Raw genomic sequence first — 20,185 nt, forward strand, 5'->3', positions numbered from 1 at the left:
GAGGATAAACGCAAGAATCATCTGCAAACAACGTAAGAAGTCTGCTCAGGCTGTCTACTAAATCGTTTATATAGATAAGGAACAGCAGAAGGACTAAAACACGACTTTGGGAACGCCAGAAACGACATCTGTCATTTCTTCATTTACCAGAAGTGCTGAGAACAAGTCCATCGCAGGATATGATCTTCACAGTTATTCAGCCAGCTTTTCCAGCGAGTAGCAGACTACAACAAGGGCGGTCGTGGCAAACCTCGCACCATTCGTTTTCCTACTGTGTAGCAGCGAGCGTTGGAACTGGTGGAAGAGGACACTGGACCTAATTTACGTAGAATTTCAGCATTTACCAGGGGTTAGACATCCTCCAGTCTGGGCAACCCTGCAAGAGCAGTTGCTGTACTCATATGACATGAAGAGTGTTCAGGACCTTCGGCCAGAAGAACATCCTGCCAGGGTGTAGTTTTGGCAATGGCTGTTACAAAAATGTGGTGCAGATTCACTTTTCACAACAAAGGCATTGTTTACAGACGAGGCTCCTATCACCCAAAGCGGGATTGTAAATTTTCATAACGAATAAATATGGGTTGATGAGATCCATACGCAGGTATCAGGCATCAGCGTCGGTTATCAAGTAATGTATGGCGCGGAAGTATTTGCGTTAGTCTAATAGGACGTTACGCACAACCAAACAGAGTGATGGGTGAAAAGTATCGTCAGTTCCTATCACACTACTCGCCTGTCCTCCTACAGGAGGTGCCACTCTAACAACGGCTGGAGATGTGATTCATACATGATGGAACACCAGCCCATTTTCTTCGAAATGTCCGAGGGCAACTCACACAGACATGTAATGGGGAATTAATTGGTCGGGGAGATCCAGCACGTTGGCCAGCTCATTCTTCCGATATTAATCTGTTGGATATTTAGTTGTGAGGACGCTTGATATCTTTGGTGTAGGCAAGCCCCATTAATGCAGGAACGTATCATCAAGTCTGCCAACTTATCCGTGACCAGCCTCGACTTTTTACAGAGTGCGTAATTCCCTAAGACGTCGGAGAGAACCATGCCTTAACGAAGAGTAGACAACGACTGGATGATACCTTTAGAGATGATTCACAAGTGCATATCGTATGTAATGGGAAGCAGGTGATATTAGAAGCTCTGCTGTTTCACAGTAACAGAATAATCGGTTCTCGTTTGTTTATTCATATGTTCACTTCATTCCGTAGGTCGTACGTAATAGAAAAGACCATGCAATAGAAGAGACATGTTTGACAGTAACGAAGATGAACAAGTGCTCGTAGCTCTTAAGGTATGCATTTTAGAGCCAACTGTTAGTAGACTTTTTTTCTTCTTTTGGTCCATATTGCCACCTCTCAGAACACTGAGTACTTTTTTTAAAATTCCTTGTATGTGAAGGGACTTGAGAAAGTAAGTTACTCAGGTCGTCCCACTCAAAGACCATTACGCTAAAAGAGTGGCGCATTCTCAGAAGAGGGTACATATTGTGGCTTTTCCGCAGACACTATTCTGCTGTTGGGCGGTTAACTGGTGCATCACAGTGTGGGAGTGAAAAGGCGCGGCAACTGGAAACGTTCTCCAAAGTTGAAGTCCGAAGGACAGTACAATTCTTAAAGGGCAAAAAGCCTAAATTTCGCACAAATTTACCGAGATATCCTGGCGGTGTATGGACCAAATGAAACGTCGCGTTCAGTCGTAGTGAAATGGTGGCAAGGCCGCTCAAGCAGTAGATGATATTGATCAGGGAGCAAGGCCATCGATATCGAGGACAGACATCAATCTCCAGGAAATCGAGGGACTCATTCGCAGCAATCGCAGCTTTTTAAAGACTGAGGACGTTCACACAGCTACCTAAATAATGGTAACAAAACCAGCGGCTGTATTTGAATCTACCATCGTTCATTCCTTTTAATACATGCTACCAGTTTCGACATCACATGGCGTCATTTCAGACCCCTGCATCTGTACACATACACAAAATGATAGAAGAGCATGGAGCATATGTAACATAAATCATGGTTTATGACTAAAAAGAGATAAATCACTTCATAAATTACATAATAAATATATGTTATTGTTGCTCATACAAAACAAAATTAGAGCATGTAAATTATATTGCATTTTTTTTTTTATAATGGACGTACTGACAAATGTCACATGAGATGTTACTCGGCAGTAGTTTGTAGACAGATATCATGAATGCTACTTTTAAACCTGTCGGTATATTTGACGGCGGCTGTTAGGAAAATATGTGACTCCGATAGCTTTGCTGGTGTGATTATTTGTACGTATGGGTTCCCCTCAAGTCCATTACGTCCATTATAAAAAAAGTACAATATAAGATAGAGGCCCTAATTTTGTTTTGTATGGATAACAACACCAGATTTTATTATCTAATTTTATGATGTGATTTATATCTTTTAGTCATAAACTATGTTTTATGCTGTCTGTGCTCTCATACTCTTTTATCGTGTTGTGTATATTTCCAAATGCAGAGGCCTGAAGATGGCACCATGTAGTGTCGAAACTGGTAGCATGTCTTAAAAAGAATAAACTACTGTAGATTCAAATGCGGCCGCTGGTTTTGTTATCAATATCCAAGTACTACGTGTCCGGTTGCCGTCCCACTTTCCTTCATGTGGTGCCAGGGATTCACCTAGCTGTTCACCAATGGCTTCGTGACCAAGGAGTGGATTTCTATCGTCGAGACACTGGACGATTGATAGAGCGTTACCATGATCGTTTACAGTGACATGTGGTGTATGTTGAAACCGAGCGAGGTGGCGCACTGGTTAGCACACTGGACTCGCATTAGTTAGGACGACGGTTCAAACCCACGTCCGGCAATCCTGGTTTAGGTTTTCCGTGATTTCCCTAAATCGCTTCAGGCGAATGCCTAGATGGCTCCTCTGAAAGGGCACGGCCGACTTCCTTTCTCGTCTCCATCCCTAATTGGACGGGACAGATGACCTCGCTGTTTGGTCCCCTCCCCTAGATCAACCAACCAAGTATGTTGAAAAACAGTGTGATACATCTGTGTCACTTTTTTGTGCAGGATTCAGTAAAGTTATTTGGCCTGACATAATAATGTGTACGTTACTTGGTGAAGTCCTCTCGTAACATGCGCATTCGCCTCCGTAGCCCATGTCGCCAACGCACGCCTGTCTCCTGTCTTACGACAAGTAGGTAGACGGTTCGAATCCTCCTGGCAGCAGAAAGTTTCTCCGCCAGACTCACACTTTGCGCCAGTTTCATTTCCGCAGTGTCTCATCGACTTAGGGCATGATTATCCTTGCGCAGATTGGGGACATAGAGCCTCGTAGCGTCATTGGTGCTGTTCGCGAGGAGGATGGTTCAAATGGCTCTGAGCACTATGGGACTTAACATCTTAGGTCATCAGTCCCCTAGAACTTAGAACTACTTAAACCTAACTAACCTAAGGACAGCACACAACACCCAGCCATCACGAGGCAGAGAAAATCCCTGACCCCGCCGGGAATCGAACCCGGGAACCCGGGCGTGGGAAGCGAGAACGCTACCGCACGACCACGAGATGCGGGCTCGCGAGGAGGAGCTAATGCGCCGGCACCAGGTTACACCCTTTCCCTTCTGTCATTGTCTTACAGCACGACAACAAACTATAGAGACACACATTACAACCACTTGCACTTAATACACATATCTCGCCCACTGCGAGCAAAGGGAGCAGTTTGTGCAGGTTAGGTTACTGAACGCACCTCTTGGTGTCTCCCGGGCAACAATACATTTTTTTTAGTCGTCAGTCTACTGACTGATTTCATGAGGCCCGCCGAGAATTCCTGCCTTGTTCCAACCTCTTCTTCTCAGAATAGCGACTGCACCCTACGTCCTCAATTATTTTTCGGATGTATTCCAATCTCTGCGTCCAGATTTTACCGTCTACAGCTTTCCTGATGTCTTAACACATGTCCTATCGTCCTGTCACTTCTCCTTGTCAGTATTTTCCACATATTCCTACCCACGCCGATTCTGTGGAGAACATCCTTATCAGTTCACCTAATTTTCAACATCTTTCTATAGCACTAATCCTCAAAAGTTTCTATTTTCTTCTTTTTTGTTGTACCAACAGTCCGTGATTTACTATCATACAGTGCTCTGCTCTAAACGTACATTCTCAGAAATTTCTTCCTCAAATTAAGGCTGATTTTTGATGCTATCAGACTACTCTCGTCGAGGAATGCCCTCTTCGCCTCTGGTAGTAGCTTTTTACGTCCTTCTTAGTTTGTCTCGCATATATTATGTTGCTTCTAAGGTAGCAGGGTTCCTTAACGTCGTGTACTTCGTGGTCCTCAATTTTTGATGTTAAGTTTATCGTTAATCTCATTTCTGCTGCTCCGTATTGTTTTCGTCTTTCTTAGATTTACTCTCAATCCACATTGTGTACTCATTCGACTCTTCACGCAGTTCAGGGCGTCCGGCAATAATTCTTCTGCACTTTCAGTGAGGAGAGTAACGCCATCATCGAATCTTATCATTAATACTTTTAACCTGAATTTTACCCCCGCTCTTGAGCTTTGATTTTCCTTATCTCGCTTCCATTATCAATAGGAACTTCACAACTGCCTCTCTGGTGCGTCTGTCTTCCTAAAGCCAAACTAATCGTCATCTACAAATCCTAAATTTTCTTGTACATTCAACTGCATATTTTTCTTGTCAGCAGCTTGAACGCATGAGACGTTAACTTGATTATGCGATACTTCCCGCAGTTGTCTGAGTAGAAGGATTTTACCGGTTCTGGTTCACTTTTCCCAAGAAAGCTCACTCACTCATAACACTGAACATTTAATATCGAACTTTGAACATAAACGTTGAACATAAACGTTGGACGTTTATTATCAACATTAACGTAGACGTTTATATTCACCGTTCAATATTAAATCTTCAGTGTTACGAGTAAGTGAGCTTTCTTGGGAAAAGTGAGCCAGAACCGGTTAAATTCTTTTGCTTATCTCCCATACTGCTATTCATTTCTAATATGTGCTGAATAGTAAAGACTGCGTTTAGGCACGACCCTCGTTTTCTAGGGTTACACTGATGTGCCGGTAGTAATACTTCGGGAAAGAGCCGCAATTTTTTAATTTTGATAAGATAGCGGCTTTTACGTTAGGCTGTTTCTGACTGAAGCACACTCAGTACAAGGAAAACTGTCACAGCTGGACTTTCAGCCCCGGCGGCGAGCAGCGGCTGGGGGTTGCGTAACGGCCATCAGCGTCCAGTTGACTCGCCTGCCCCCTGCTCTGTGCTGTGCCGGGACGACCTCATTGCTCCAGGCCACGGGCCAGCCACTGCGTCCACACTGCATTGGCCTCACTGCCGACGTCCGAATCCCCAGCGGCGTTGCTCGCAACGTGCCACCGACATCCCAGCGCCAGCAGACCACCGCTCTCCAACAGAACATGGAGGGTCAACACAGACCACCAATGATGTCAGCAGTCCCAGCTGGTAGTCTCCTAAAACAATGAAACAATAACTGTGAAAATTTCATCCCTCTGAGGAAAACCATAATTCTCTGTACCGTACCGCAGCAGCTGCAATGTTGTAAATGGTGAATCATGAGAATAAAGCTTCTTCGCCTTCTGTTATTGTAGCGCACAAGTTCTGCCAGTAAAGAAAAGAACATACTGGACACATCGCAGCGAATTTCTGATGCTGCTCTAACACTGCTACAGGGGCTTGGATAAATATGGAAACATCAAGAGTGCAACACATTACCATTCTTGATGTTGTTGTTGTTGTTGTTGTGGTCTTCAGTCCTGAGACTGGTTTGATGCAGCTCTCCATGCTACTCTATCCTGTGCAAGCTTTTTCATCTCTCAGTACCTGCTGCAACCTACATCCTTCTGAATATGCTTAGTGTATTCATCTCTTGGTCTCCCTCTACGATGTTTACCCTTCACGCTGCCCTACAATACTAAATTGGTGATCCCTCGATGCCTCAGAACATGTCCTACCAACCGATCCCTTCTTCTAGTCAAGTTGTGCCACAAACTTCTCTTCTCTCCAATTCTGTTCAATACCTCCTCATTAGTTATATGATCTACCCATATAATCTTCAGCATTCTTCTGTACCACCACATTTCGAAAGCTTCTATTCTCTTCTTGTCCAAACTATTTATCGTCCATGTTTCACTTCCATACATGGCTACACTCCATACAAATACTTTCAGAAACGACTTCCTGACACTTAAATCAATACTCGATGTTAACAAATTTCTCTTCTTCAGAAACGCTTTCCTTGCCATTTCCAGTCTACATTTTATATCCTCTCTGCTTCGACCATCATCGGTTATTTTGCTCCCCAAATAACAAAACTCCTTAATTACTTTAAGTGTCTCATTTTCTAATCTAATTCCCTCAGCATCACCCGACTCAATTCGACTACATTCCATTATCCTCGTTTTGCTTTTGTTGATGTTCATCTTATATCCTCCATTCAAGACACTGTCCATTCCGTTCAACTGCTCTTCCAAGTCCTTTGCTGTCTCTGACGGAATTACAATATCATCGGCGAACTTCAAAGTTTTTATTTCTTCTCCATGGACTTTAAAACCTACTCCGAATTTTTCTTTTGTTTCCTTTACTGCTTGCTCAATATAGACATTGAATAACATCGGGGACAGGCTACAACACTGTCTCACTCCCTTCCCAACCACTGCTTCCCTTTCATGTCCCTCGACTCTTATAACTGCCATCTGGTTTCTGTACAAATTGTAAATAGCCTTTCGCTCCCTGTATTTTACCCCTGCCACCTTCAGAATATGAAAGAGAGTATTCCAGTCAACATTGTCAAAAGCTTTTTCTAAGTCTACAAATGCTAGAAACGTAGGTTTGCCTTTTCTTAATCTAGCTTCTAAAATAAGTCGTAAGGTCAGTATTGCCTCACGTGTTCCCATATTTCTACGGAATCCAAACTGATCTTCCCCAAGGTCGGCTTCTACCAGTTTTTCCATTCGTCTGTAAAGAATTCGCGTTAGTGTTTTGCAGCTGTGACTTATTAAACTGATAGTTCGGTAATTTTCAGATCTGTCAACGCCTGCTTTCTTTGGGATTGGAATTATTATATTCTTCTTGAAGTCTGAGGGTATTTCGCTTGTCTCATACATTTTGCTCACCAGATGGTAGAGTTTTGTCAGGACTGGCTCTCCCGAGGCTTTCAGTAGTTCTGATGGAATGTTGTCTACTCCCGGGCCCTTGTTTCGACTTAGGTCTTTCAGCGCTCTATCAAACTCTCCCATTTCATCTTCATCTACATCCTCTTCCATTTCTATAACATTGCCCTCAAGTACATCGCCCTTGTATAGACCCTCTATATACTCCTTCCACCTTTCTGCTTTCCCTTCTCTGCTTAGAACTGGGTTCCCATCTGAGCTCTTGATATTCATACAAGTCGTTCTCTTTTCTCCAAAGGTCTCTTTAATTTTCATGTAGGCAATATCTATCTTGCCCCTAGTGAGAGAAGCCTCTACATCCTTACATTTGTCCTCTAGCCATCCCTGCTTAGCCATTTTGCACTTCCTGTGGATCTCATTTTTGAGACATTTGTATTCCTTTTTGCCTGCTTCATTTACTCCATTTTTATATTTACTCCTTTCGTCAATTAAATTCAATATTTCTTCTGTAACCCAAGGATTTCTACTAGCCCCCGTCTTTTCACCTACTTGATCCTCTGCTGCCTTCACTACTTCATTCCTCAAAGCTACCCATTCTTCTTCTACTGTATTTTTCCCCCATTCATTTCAATTGTTTCCTTATGCTCTCCCTGAAACTCTCTACAACCTCTGGTTTAGTCAGTTTATCCAGGTCCCATCTCCCTAAATTCCCACCTTTTTGCAGTTTCTTCAGTTTTAATCTACAGCTCATAACCAATAGATCGTGGTCAGAGTCCACATCTGCCCCTGGAAATGTCTTACAATTTAAAACCTGGTTCCTAAATCTCTGTCTTACCATTATATAATCTATCTGATACTTTTTTGTATCTCCAGGATTCTTCCATCTATACAACCTTCTTTTATGATTCTTGAACCACGTGTTAGCTATGATTAAGTTGTGCTCTGTGCAAAATTCCACCAGGCGGCTTCCTCTTTCATTTCTTACCCCCAATCCATATTCACCTACTACGTTTCCTTCTCTCCCTTTTCCTACTACCGAATTCCAGTCACCCATGACTATTAAATTTTCATCTTCCTTCACTATCTGAATAATTTCTTTTATTTCATCATACATTTCTTCAATATCTTCATCATCTGCAGAGCTATTGGCATATAGACTTGTACTACTGTCGTAGGCGTGCGCTTCGTGTCTATCTTGGCCACAACAATGCGTTCGCTGTGCTGTTTGTAGTAGCTTACCTGCATTCCTATTGTTTTATTCATTATTAAACCTACTCCTGCATTACCCGTATTTGATTTTGTATTTATAACCCCGTATTCACCTGACCAAAACTCTTGTTCCTCCTGCCACCGAACTTCACTAATTGCTACTATATCCAACTTTAACCTATCCATTTCCCTTTTTAAATTTTCTAACCTACTTGCCCGATTAAGGGATCTGACATTCCACCCTCCGATCCGTAGAACGCCAGTTTTCTTTCTCCTGATAACGACGTCCTCCTGAGTAGTCCCTGCCCGGAGATCCGAATGGGGGACTATTTAACCTCCGGAATATTTTACCCAAGAGGACGCCATCATCATTTATCCATACAGTAAAGCTGCATGGCCTCGGGAAAAATTACGGCCGTAGTTTCCCCTAGCTTTCAGCCGTTCGCAGTACCAACACAGCAAGGCCGTTTTGGTTGGTGTTACAAGGCCAGATCAGTCAAACATCCAGACTGTTGCCCATGCAACTACTGAAAAGGCTGCTGCCCCTCTTCAGGAACCATACGTTTGTCTGGCTTCTCAACAGATACCCCTCCGTTGAGGTTGCACCTACGGTACGGCTATCTGTATCGCAGAGGCACGCAAGCCTCCCCACCAACGGCAAGGTCTATGGTTCATGGGGGGAGATAGATTAGTAAAACGGGGGATTGATGTATCAATGTGAAAATATGGGAGAAACCATATTCCCAGCTGCATGACTTGGAAGCGAATACCCACTATACTACTTGCTGCCCTGATCGTGTCTAAAGTATCTGATTTGTCACCCAGAGCAGGCGTCATTTGACCCTATCTTCACAGTCACAGGGAATATAGTAAGGACAGAAGAGGTAATACAGCGTTGTTTAAATAAGAGTCGACCACAGACTCAATTAAATATCTATATTTTCATAAAGACCCACTATATTTTCATAAAGACCCACAGACATACTAAAAAAGAAGCTCAGAGATCGAAGAGGGTAGCAAGGCCATTTGAAATAGGTGGCAAATGTGCCTGGATAACAGAACGTTATTACTGTGCATTCGAACAACAGTCAGTCCAGTTCGCTCCGGGAAGCAGAAGAGACAACATCGGCGGTTCCTACCCAGCTAGTGCTCGAGCATTGTATACTGTGATAGTTCGTTCCGGTATTTGTTCTACTTCCATAGGCTCTGGATTGCCGCGCGGAGTGGCCGCCTGGTTCGAGGCGCCATGTCACGGATTGCGCGGTCCCTCCCGCATGAGGTTCTGAGTCCTCCCTCGGGTATGGGTGGGTGTGTTGTTCTTAGCATAAGTTAGTTGAAGTTAGTTTAACTAGTGTGTACGTTAGGGACCGATGACCTCAGCAGTTTGGCCCCTTAGGAATTCACACACACACACACACACACACACACACACACACACACACATAGGCTCTGCCGAATTGTTGAAGTATATATCATGGCGACTGGAGCCCCTCCGCTCCATAAACTTCACAAAACCAGCCCCACAGTGTCCCACTGCATACTAAAGCATTTCATGTATTCATCAGTAAAGTGATAGCGACCCAATCATCGCGTACTGCAACGCAGACGCACTCCAACAACGTTCCACTAGTAGATGCAACTACAGAAAGAGGCCTACAGCCCTCGCAGAAACGCCAACGGGACCTGGCGGACGAGGAAAAAGACGATGAACCACGTTCAACGAGAAAAAATGGAGAAAGTGCTACGTGTCGACGCCACCCACCAGCATGTAAGATGCACTGCTAACATATAAGCAACTATCGACAGAGGGTCTTTCATCTTATTTGTTGAAAGCAGAGACAGATACATAGCCAGGCTCCACTCTACGGCAATAGACAAATCATTAGGCGGGACTGCGAGCCATTGTTCAGGTATATAATTAATATTACAATGGCAGGAAAATTAAGACTGTGTTAGGATTAACTGTCAACGCCTTCGTTCAACACTCATTCTTAGACGAAGCCGCAGGTTCGAATCCTGCCTCGGGCATGGATGTGTGTGATGTCCTTAGGTTAGTTAGGTTTAATTCGTTCTAAGTTGTAGCCGACTGATGACCTCAGAAGTTAAGTCGCATAGTGCTCAGAGCCATTTGAACTATTTTAGACGAAGCAAGTTTGGAGGGGTACATTCCGAAGTTCTTCACTACTAAACAGAGCATCATCAGTGATTGTGAAACTCGAGATGACGTGTTGCTGCATCGGGACATTCAATAAAATTATAATACTGAACGGGCTAAAGGTAACAAAGCCGTCCTCAGTTTTTGTTGCAGCATTTTAGATTACAGCGGCTCCCATATTGGTGCTCGCTGTTCTGTGGAAGTGTATGTACCTCCCGTCTTACAATGATATAATTGTTTGCAATTTGGGAACGGAAACCGACAGTGCAGCAGTAGCACAAGATGTGCGTACTGAGTAGACCCACACACAAGTGATAGCGATACGTGTGGGAGGGCCAGTCAACCAACCTGTGTTCTCTGAACCGATGGTCACAGTACTCTACTTCGAATCTCCTCAAACTTAAACTATTTTCTGCTTTCAAATATCTGACCAATTGTGTGGAACAACAGTGAATGGAACGTGCAATTCCGTCCCGTTCCATTCCGTTATCGACCAGTGTGGATTCTGCCATTTGGAAAGCGCTGTGCAATGTTTTGTCATTTAGTTCCATTGCGACCCGTTCCGTTCTGTTAGCGGCCAATGTGAATGCTTCCATTTGAAATGCAATGTGGAATATTTTGACGTTCCATTCCCTCCAGTTCCGTTCTGTTTTCGGCCAGTACGAATGCTGACACTTTTAAAGTGGAATTTTTTGAAGTTCAGTTCCGTTCCATTGTTGGCCACCGTGAATGCTACCATTTGGAGTGCACTGTGGAGTGTTTTCACGCTCAGTTCTGTCCCATTCCGTTCCGTTGTCGGCCAGTGCTTCCATTTAAAATGCACTGTGGAATATTTTGTCTTTCAGTTCTGTCCCCTTTCCGTTCTCTTGTGGCCTGTGTGAATGCCGCCATTCTGGATGCCCTGTAGAATGTTCTGACTTTCAGTTCCGTCCCGTTCCGTTCCGTTGTCGGCCAGTGTCAGTGATGCCATTTGTAATGGACTATGGAAGGCTTTGACGTTCAGTTCCATTCCGTTCCGTTACGTCAACTTAAAATCAGTGTTTAGTGAGTTCAAAGACCGGAGGAATGGAACGGCACACCGTCTCTAATGGAACTATGTGTAGTAAGGCAGCCGGCCGCTGTGGTCGAGCGGTTCTAGGCGCTTCAGTCCGGAACCACGCGGCAGCTACGGACGCATACCTCCGGCATGGATGTCTGTGATGTCCTTAGGTTAGTTACGTTTAAGTAATTCTAAGTCTTGACAACTGTACCTTTAAGTTTACACGAGCTGTTATCTGTGCCTAAGCTCGCAAATCAGTAGTTTTGTTATGATAAGTGATGTAAAGTAAGCAAGCTAATAATTTATGAGTATGTTTGTATGATGATGATGTTTGGTTTGTTGGGAGCTCAACTGCGCGGTCATCAGCGACCGTACAAAGCGTCAATTTTTTCAGAGTCCAATTTTTTTTCGCATTCCGATCTATCCACTGTCACGAAAGATGGGAATGATGATGAAGTGAAGAGGAAAACACAAACACCCAGCCTGAGGGCAGATAAAATCCCCAATCCGGCCGGGAATCGAAACCGAATATGTTTATATGTAATGGTTCAAAATGGTTCAAATGGCTCTGAGCACTATGGGACTCAACTTCTGAGGTCATCAGTCCCCTAGAATAGAACTACTTATAGCTAACTTAACTAAGGACACCACACACATCCATGCCCGAGGCAGGATTCGAACCTGCGACCGTAGCAGCAGCGCTCTTCCAGTCTGAAGCGCCTAGAACCGCTCGGTCGCAGCGGCCGGCGGAACCAAGGTAAGAATTCAGCTCAAAAAAATCTAGTCACAAGGCCCATGTCATTAATGCTGTATATTCAAAGTCTGCAACAAGCGTTAGCAAAATTAGCAAGTGAGTAGTTTCTTCAGTGATACGTCAGTCCAGTCATCTAGTAATTGAAGTAAGGTTTTGCCACCAGAGTGACACATACCAAACGTTTTTTATCTCATTTCAACGAGTTACATGGCCTACATTTCTAATCCATTCTTCCTAAGATGACTAATCGATGATTAACGAAACCAATTAATGGACCATAATGGAATACAGCCTCACTGAAAGCCTCCAACACTATACGTGTACAGGCATAACGTCTCTCTGCTTGTCGTAAAACCCTTTAAACGGCACCGACGTTGTAAATCTTCTACTGTCTGAGAACGTATAAAAGACGTGTCATGCTCAGCGTCTAAAATCCGACGGGCTTGTAACTGTTCTAATGTTTTTTTAGCTCTTGAGGCCTTCTGACGTTCTACATCTAAGGTCTGCCAGATGTAAGATTGCTCCGAGATTTGTTGAGTTCGAGTAACTTTCGCAGCTCCACCCCTTTCAGAAAGATGAGCTAAACCAGACATAACTTTGCGCAGCAGGTTCTAACAATTTCAAATACTGTTCTCGCCCTTACCGTCGGATATTATTACGTATCTCCACAACAATGCGCCACAAAAATTGTCCAGCTTCGCCAGATGGTTTCGCGGTTCTTTTTAAAATTTCAAGAACTGCTTGTATGATTGAACAGTGTATTCGCACTGCCACTTAATAAACACCAAGAACTGCCAACCTTCATGCAACCGTCATTGGCATCCTACTAACATACTTCTTATGAGCCGCGATTTTTCATGTTTATTATTATTTTTTATTTTATTTTATTTTATAAAGTACCATGTATTCTTCCTCAAGAATTAAGCTATCTGCGTACCAAATTTTATCAAAATTGGTTCAGCGGTTTAGTCGTGAAAAGGTAACAGGAAGAGTTACATTCGGATTTGTAGAATTAGTATAAATTGTTCTACAACATAAAATTTCACATTCAATACATCTAAATGCAGCAGCGAGTATTTTTGCTTCAGCCTAGAGCAGTGGTTCTCAACCTGGGGGTGGTTAACCCCTGAGGGGTAAAATGAAATTTTATGAGGGGTAGAAACTAAACGATTCGGTTCTGTTTCAGTTACTAAACTAAGTTATTTTCAAAAGATAATTGTTATTATCACAATTTTGTAGGAATCTAATACTGATGATACAAGTTATCAATAATTACTTTTTCTCAATTAGAAGCATTGATGTGGTGGAGCTTATAGGTTCATCACATAGTCCACCCACTCACTACATACATACGTTGCGTATTGTCCCGTACATCGCTGATGATAAAACTGAGACATATACGTAACAAATGCTAAATATGTCAAGAAAATATGTTCTCCAAGTCGTAGGTAGTAGCTGGAGTGTGTGTGTATCGTGTGTATTGAACCGGGGACCTAGAAACGACGGAGAGGCGTCGTTCCGCCGTAGCCCTCAGTGGTTCACAACCCCACAACAGGCCACCCACTACACCGCCGCCCACACCGAACTCAGGTTTATTGTGTGGTTCGTTCGCCCCCCCCCCCCCCCCCGGGAGCCCCCCCGGGGAACGTCGCATATCAGACGAGTATAACCCCAATGATTACGTGTAGAGTTCAAATGGTTCAAATGGCTCTGAGCACTATGGGACTCAACTGCTGAGGTCATAAGTCCCCTAGAACTTAGAACTACTTAAATCTAACTAACCTAAGGACATCACACACATCCATGCCCGAGGCAGGATTCGAACCTGCGACCGTAGCGTCGCGCGATTCCAGACTGAAGCGCCTAGAACCGCTCGGCCACTCTTGCCGGCTTACGTGTAGAGTAATTAGGTGTACGCGTACGCGGAGACAGTGGTTGCACAGCAATCGCCGACATAGTGTCACTCAGGTGGAATAAGGGGAACCAGCCCGCATTCACCGAGGCAGATGGAAAACCGCCTTAAAAACCATCCACAGGCTGGCCGGCACACCGGACCTCGGCACTAATTTGCCGGGAGAATTCGTGCCGATCGGGAAGCAGCGCCTTAGACGGTGCAGAGCACCTGCAGTACTTCAGAAATTGCTTCATTACTCCCTTCAAAAGAGATAAATGAATTCATTGACAGCATGACGCAGCAGTAATTTCATAAGGGTTATTATAGGGATGTACACAGCTTTGGTATTATTATTATTATGGTTATTATTATTAGAACAGTTAGACGCAAAGGGTTAACAACCTGAAGTCGCGCCATTGCTGCCAGTTCAGACTTAAGGAGTGGAGCAATGAAGTGATTTACATAGAGTAAGTATAGCGCCCACATGTGAAAGTCTTTGGTTTCAAATGGGGTTGCGGTGTACAGGTCAAGCAGATGCCGCAATGGAGAGGAGTAATGCAGGGGAAGTATGCTTGGCACCAAGTGTAGCCTCGCTGTGTATACTTAGCTTTCATTTCTGAGATTGAGTTGTGGACAGCACTTGCGATGCACCGCCAATTCCTTCGTCGTTTATTCTGACACCCACTCATACACGCAAACTAAGTATGTGAGACGTGGGACTTAGGGAAAGGCAGGGTTCGGTGTGGGCGGGGCCTTGCTCAGTTACCGTTGGTTGCTCGATTTTTCTTTCTTTTAAAATCACGTACACTTTATTTGGAAACAACTGCAAATGAGGTTAACAATAAGTAACAGCTATCAAATTTGACTATTAAGACGCAATGTCTAATAAAAAATTCTTAAGCAAGTTGCTCTCACGGATGAAAGCTTTATTGACCAGAAATTCAAATTATTTGTCAGCTGAAGGCCCCAATAGTAATAATTATATATATATATATATATATATATATATATATATATATATATATATATATTAAAAACAATCAAACAATCATCACAGTCTGATCAAACCAAGAGAGAAATGGGTCACAAACAGTGCTCCAAGGATCGGCCTGGGAAAGTCGCTCGACTTCGTAACTGTTGAGACAGGCAGCCAAGAGCTGTGTTCACTTAACCGGACGGCAGCTCAAACTAGTGACAGTTTAAACGCAGACCAACACTCCTGCAAAATGTACCTAACGTTGGATAACCAATACAACAATGTAATAACCAAGGAAGGCAGAACTGACTGACGGCACTGCGTCTTCAGAATCCGGTGTTTAGAACATCCAGAAGCAGAAGGTACCACTACGACCAATGTAGTCCAAAAGAAACAACATATCCGGACCAAAATGAAGGAGGCTGTCGAAATACACGCCTAACCAGACAGCAGTGGCAAGGCGAGCAAAGGTACACTCCACGGAAACACGTTGACCTCCAGAGCAGGTAACTGGGGCGTTGGCGCCCTCTAGGCAGAAAAATACTGCTGGTTGAACTTTACCGACACGCACAAGGAATTCAATGATTAATAACAATAAGCGGAGACTGCTAACTAATCTAATCTCACTAACAAGGGGAGGCCACCAATTGTGAAAGTCAGATTCGATTCATACTGCGCATAATAAAAGCTCATGGCCAGAGGTGTATTGTGGCAAAGCACCAAGATGCACTTCTCAGCCGTTGTCGAGAAAATCGACAGTTAAAAGAAACCGTTGCGGTGAAATGCTCTCTACGGTTAACAGTTTTATACAGCGTCGTGGCGCAGCGGTAAGCGCTCGGGTTTGTAATCGGAAGGTCGGTCGCCGGATCGAATCTCGCGGCATGCAACATTTTTTTTATTATTAGTTTTTTGTAATTCAAATATATATATATATATATATATATATATATATATATATATAAACTATTAATGAATTGCTTATGCATTTTGGTGAAGGCGGATCGCTCTTCAATTGTACCGCCTCCATTTTTCCGTTTGTTTAACAGGGTGTACCAAAGCTCTCACGTCCGCACTGATTTTCTCGACGATGTTATAAGTTGCGCTAGGGACCGCATCTACCTTCTTTCGAAGTTAGCAGGCAACTACGCTTTTATGCGGCGGCTCGTTTCGGCCCATTCAACATCTGTCCTTCAAGTATAACGAGCGAGTAACGGAGCTTATATTTCATACCTGCCACAGCAAATTTGTGTTCGTGGGGTTTCTATTCTAATTCGAACGTTTGACTTACGCTATACGTATTCGTTTCGGAATATCGTTTCTGCGTCTTCCGTTAACTATACGTGGTTAACATTATGAAGACAATTAATAACATTTGTGAAATACAACTTTGTTTGCGGAAAACATAATGATGTTCGAAGTCGCCAGTTTTTCCACGACAAACGACCTTCAACAACTTATTATATGCATAATTGTTGCAACTGATTGCCTGGAATTATATATATATATATATATATATATATATATATGTGTGTGTGTGTGTGTGTGTGTGTGTGTGTGTGTAGACACATTTGAATAACAAAAAACAAATACTAAAAAAAAAAAAATTGCATGGCGCGAGATTCGATCCGGCGACCTTCGGATTACGAACCCGAGCGCTTACCGCTGCGCCACGACGCTGTCGATAATTAATAATCGTTGAGAGTATTTCACCGCAATGGTTTATTGAAACTGTCGATTTTCTCGACAACGGCTGAGAAGTGCATCTTGGTGCTTTGCCACATTACACCTCTGGCCATGAGCTTTTATCATGCGCAGTATGAATTGAATCTGAATTTCACAATTGGCGGCCTCCCCTTGTAAGTCCAAACAATCCACTCGTTGCTCTCCATCTCGAGGACCCTGCGAGTAGCAATGTGCGAGTAAACAGCCTGATGTCAAAATAGTGGAGGTTCCACTACTGGTTTAATGTTCACTCAAACATCCTGGGTCCGGTGGACCACGAGGTTGCGGCCGTCGCAACTGCAGCCCCCGATCTGGCAATGCCCGCGTGCCACCAGCGGTCCCAGCATGTCCTCGTGCTACCGGACCTCACCGCTGCCCTCTCCCAACGGAACTCCACCACACACTCTGACCTGGAAAACACTTGACGTCCTTCCAAAGATAGTACCACAGTACTAGATATCGATAACCGCTGCTGCTGCCACTTGTGGACAGACAGTGCTAGCAAAGGTAGTGGTGCCAGTAAACACGAGAAGAAATCGAGACGGCTCTATCCCTATTACACAATGCCAACCTACCAATGGCATCAATGCAAACCGCAACATGGCTCAATATGATTCATCTTTCATCATTTTAAAAATAAAAGTGTTGCAAGAAAAGTGTTTCATTCTACACTTTAGTTAGGTGCTAAAATTGGTGATACTCTGGGTAACAGAGGGGTGGGCAACAGATGACAAGTGACAAGAGGGGGGGGGGATGATACTATCTAATGCCTGATTGTACTCAGGTCTATGAAAGGTTGGGAACCAGTGGCCTAGAGTAATCGGCGATATGGGGAGCCTCTCGATATTGCCTACATCTACATGTATTCTCCGCTAGCCACCAAGCAATTTGCAATCTGTGGCGGAGGGCACTATGCGTGCTGTCCCCCCCCCCCCCCCCCCCCCCGTCTGTTCCACTCACGGATTGCGCGAGGGATAAACGACTCTCTGAACGCCTCAGTGTGAGCTCTGATTTCCCTTATCCTTGAACAGTGATCATTGCGCGATATGAAAGTTGGTGGTAATAATATATGCTCTAGATCCCTGGCGAAGATCGGATTTTGGAATTTAGTGAGCAGCCCCTTCTGTTTAGCGCGTCGTCTTGCAGTGCCCCACTTGAAACTTTCTATGAGATTTGTAACGCTCTCGCAGTGGCTAAATGTACCAGTCACGAGTCCTGCCGGTCTTCTTTGGACCTTCTTAATCTCTTGAATCAGACCCAACTGGTAAAGGTCTCATACAGACGAACAATACTCTAAGACTGGACGAACTAACGTATTCTAAGCAATTTCCTTTGTTGAAGGACTGCATCGCTTCACGATTCTGCTTATAAATTGCAATCTAGAGTTCGCCTTAACCGTTACTTGTGTAATCCGATCGTTCTATTCGACATAATTTCGAATAGTCATACCCAGATACTTGACGGATGTTACCGCTTTCAAAGACGGCATTTATTTTGTACTCTTACATTAATGGGGACTTTCGCTTTGTTATACGCAGTAGGTTACACTTACTAATATTGAGAGATAACTGCCAGTCATTACACCACGCATTTATTTTCTGTAAATCCTCATTGATTTATTCACAACTTTCATGTGATACTACTTTCCTGTAGGCTATAGTATCATCGGCTAACAGTCTAATGCCGCTGTCAATACTATCGACCAGATCGTTTATGTAAATCGTAAAAAGCAGCGGAGCTATTACGTTCTTATATAAAAGTTCAACTCTTACATTAGAGATTACTTTCAGTCGACCACCCCAGTAAAAATTTTGCTTACACCAGAGATTTCTAAGTCGCTCTCACTTGCCTCGCTGTGTAGTTCATGGCGGAACGTGTTTCGTGCCAATATTTGTTATACACTGTCCTATCACATTCTCACGTGGAGCGGGGGGGGGGGGGGGGGAGGGGGGAGGGGGGGGAATAACACAGTGCCCTGTACTTGCTGGGGTCCCATATTACTTTCATCACCATTACACAAGATATGCGAGGGAGGTAGTCTAATATTGTTGCGCAGTCTAGCTAGAATACTATTTCTCTATGCCCAGCTGACCAGGAACCTGAATAGGAGCTGTACTCTGGAGTTAAGTCACTCTGCAGTGGTTTCACTGATTATCATGTGTACGTCGTGAAAGCAATCGGTCCTACCTGATATGAGAGAAGGCCTGAGACCGCTCATTTTGCCAAGGTACGGGAAAAATGACTAAACAGACAAAGCCCACAGTCCCCTCTCCTTTGACTCTTAACCTAAGGGAAAATATGACTAAACAGTGCCCTGTCTAGCATTTATCGCTTTTGACTGTTAACTTAATTCCGGCAATGACATCTTTACACAAGTACAGTTTGCTATATGCAATTACGTATTTAGGGACAGCGCCAAAACTCGTTGTACGCCACGCAGTGACGGTACGTTGCAGTGGTGCCAGTGGGAGCTGGACATGGCGAAGCACCAGGTGTGGGAGGACGGCAGCGACTTCCTGCTGCTGCTGGAGCTGGAGCGGCTGGAGCGGCGGCGGCTGCCGCGCCACCTGCGCGACTTCATGGAGACGCGCACCTACCTGGAGTGGCCGGCGCGGCCCGCGGCCGAGGCGGACGAGGCGGCGGCCTGGGGCAAGCTGCGCGACGCGCTCAGCCCGAGCCTGCACCAGCAGCGGCAGCGGGCCCGCCAGCTGCAGCGCGCCGCCAGCCAGCGCCGCCGCCAGCAGCAGCACCGCGACCACCAGCTGCACCAGCTGCACGGGAGGCGCTCCGCCGCCGACGACGCCGACGACGCGTGAGTAGCCAGCCCGTAGCGGCCTTGCATTTGGCAATATAGGCTACGTTAGCAGATCCGAAATAAATTAAGAAAAATGTTCCTCACTGTAGCGCCTTGGCACCATAATCGTTCGCGATATACATCAGTAAATAAAATGTTCTCTGGTTTCCAACCGCGTCAGTTGCTTAAAACTACACGAGCTTTCGGCCAAGCACTTCTTGGCCATTATCGGGAAGTCGGTGAAGTCGTCACTGGAGCCATAAGCCAGGAATTACGACACGCGAATCACTCGCACACCATGCAGCATGTACTACAACGCTCGGCTGAGGGACCGGATAGCCCAGTCGGTAGAGCACTAGACCTTCAACCAACACTGTCGTAACGGCTAATGTGCTGGCAACGAAAGCACTACAGAAACGAGTGAGGCCATGTCGTGTTCTGCCATCAGATTGCTTGTAAAGGAGGTATGACTGCCA

General features: G+C 44.5%; 1 protein-coding gene across 1 annotated transcript in view; it reads left to right on the forward strand.

Moving 5' to 3' along the window:
* The window catches only part of LOC124788462 (toll-like receptor 2), a 149,651-nt gene extending 129,920 nt beyond the window's left edge, over positions 1 to 19,731 (forward strand). The window contains exon 5 of the mRNA XM_047255732.1: positions 19,372 to 19,731. Coding sequence (XP_047111688.1) covers positions 19,372 to 19,731 — 360 coding nt within the window. The remainder of the gene's footprint in view (positions 1 to 19,371) is intronic.
* Positions 19,732 to 20,185: the final 454 nt, after the last annotated feature.

This window comes from Schistocerca piceifrons, chromosome 3 (assembly GCF_021461385.2).
Source record: "Schistocerca piceifrons isolate TAMUIC-IGC-003096 chromosome 3, iqSchPice1.1, whole genome shotgun sequence".
NCBI lineage: Eukaryota > Metazoa > Arthropoda > Insecta > Orthoptera > Acrididae > Schistocerca > Schistocerca piceifrons.